Source organism: Sipha flava, unplaced genomic scaffold, assembly GCF_003268045.1.
Source record: "Sipha flava isolate LNK unplaced genomic scaffold, YSA_version1 18737_pilon_pilon, whole genome shotgun sequence".
Taxonomy (NCBI): domain Eukaryota; kingdom Metazoa; phylum Arthropoda; class Insecta; order Hemiptera; family Aphididae; genus Sipha; species Sipha flava.
Window position 1 is genome coordinate 1 of NW_020272412.1, and position 1339 is coordinate 1339.

The 1339-nt window shown below is 26.4% G+C and overlaps 1 protein-coding gene across 2 annotated transcripts; it reads right to left on the minus strand.

Annotated features, from left to right (window-relative positions):
• Positions 1–9: 9 nt before the first annotated feature.
• Positions 10–1333, minus strand: LOC112681183 (zinc finger MYM-type protein 1-like; the record flags this gene model as incomplete). Of its 2 annotated transcripts, XM_025551444.1 has the most annotated exon segments (3): positions 10–789; positions 920–1163; positions 1234–1333. In XM_025551444.1, coding segments are annotated over 2 exon segments (904 nt in total), but the record flags the coding sequence as incomplete, so codon positions are not given.
• Between the last annotated feature and the right edge of the window lie 6 nt (positions 1334–1339).

Sequence of the window (1339 nt, forward strand, 5' to 3'; positions counted from 1 at the left end):
AATACTTACATTCTTTTAATTCATTTGAGATTGACTGCAATACCATTTGACTCATTATTGAAAGTAATTCATTTTGTATGGAATGATGTGTATATTTGGCATTTTTTGGTAAGTTTTCAATTTTATTTTTTAATCTTTTATCTTTTTTTACATATAATTCTAATAGTTCAAGAAAATTTCCTTTGTTAAGACTGCTTTCACTTTCATCATGACCTCGTTGAGCTATGTTTTGGCAGGCAGTAAACAGTAAAATTTCAGCAATATTGTATATGTAATAACGATTTTCTCTAATCAATGCCTCATTTGCTACATTAAGTTGTGTTTGAATAGATGTTGTTTTCCTTGATTGCTTATAACCGTCCCACTTGGACATACATGTTATATGAGTAATTGATTTGTCATGTCCTTTAATTCCACAATCTTTGTCTATGGCATTTTTCCAGTTTTTAAATCCAGATTTAATAAAAGGCGAATTATCAGACTCTGATGCAAAAAATCGACAAGCAAAACAATATGATGCATTTTCAATTATGCTATATTCTAACCATGAATATTGTTTATACCATTCGATATGAAAATGTCGCCATTGTTTACCAAATTTAGTTTTTGGAAACATTTTTAATATTGGTTGAGTTGGATTGTCACTTACACATTTTGTAATATCACTTGGACCAGCTACAGACTTTTCTTGATGTTTTTCTTGAATTTTTAGTCCACCAAGATTTATTTCAGGACCATTATTGTCATTATTGATGTCACTGCTACATGTACTTGAATTCGATGTTATACCTATGAATAAAACAAATTAATATTTATTTATTATATTATTATTTAATACTTAAACAGAATAGAGTAGGTATACCCACTAATGATTATTCATATTTAATAATTTAATATAATTTATATATAAAATAATTACTTGAATTTATTTCATCATCACTTTGAATGATATATTCAGCTTGTTCTGATTCGACATAATCCTGTGTATCTTTTACACTTTTTTTGTTATTTGAGTTAAAGTAAGAATCAATTTTTCGATTCATCTTAATTTATTATTTATAAATAAAATTGAAATACGTTGGTAGGTATTCGTGTAATTGATAAGATCACAGAATATAAACTTTCAAAGTTTTTTATATGACAATTTTTACTATTTACAGGAGCTACACATGAATAAAATATAATAATTATACATTTATAAAACAATTAACGAATAAAACGTATAGTCATTACTCATTATGGCACTCAACAGTCAAGAGTCAACACTCAAAGCACGACGAACGAAAACATAATCTGTATTAACTATTAATAATTTTATCAATGTACCCATCTGTTATCA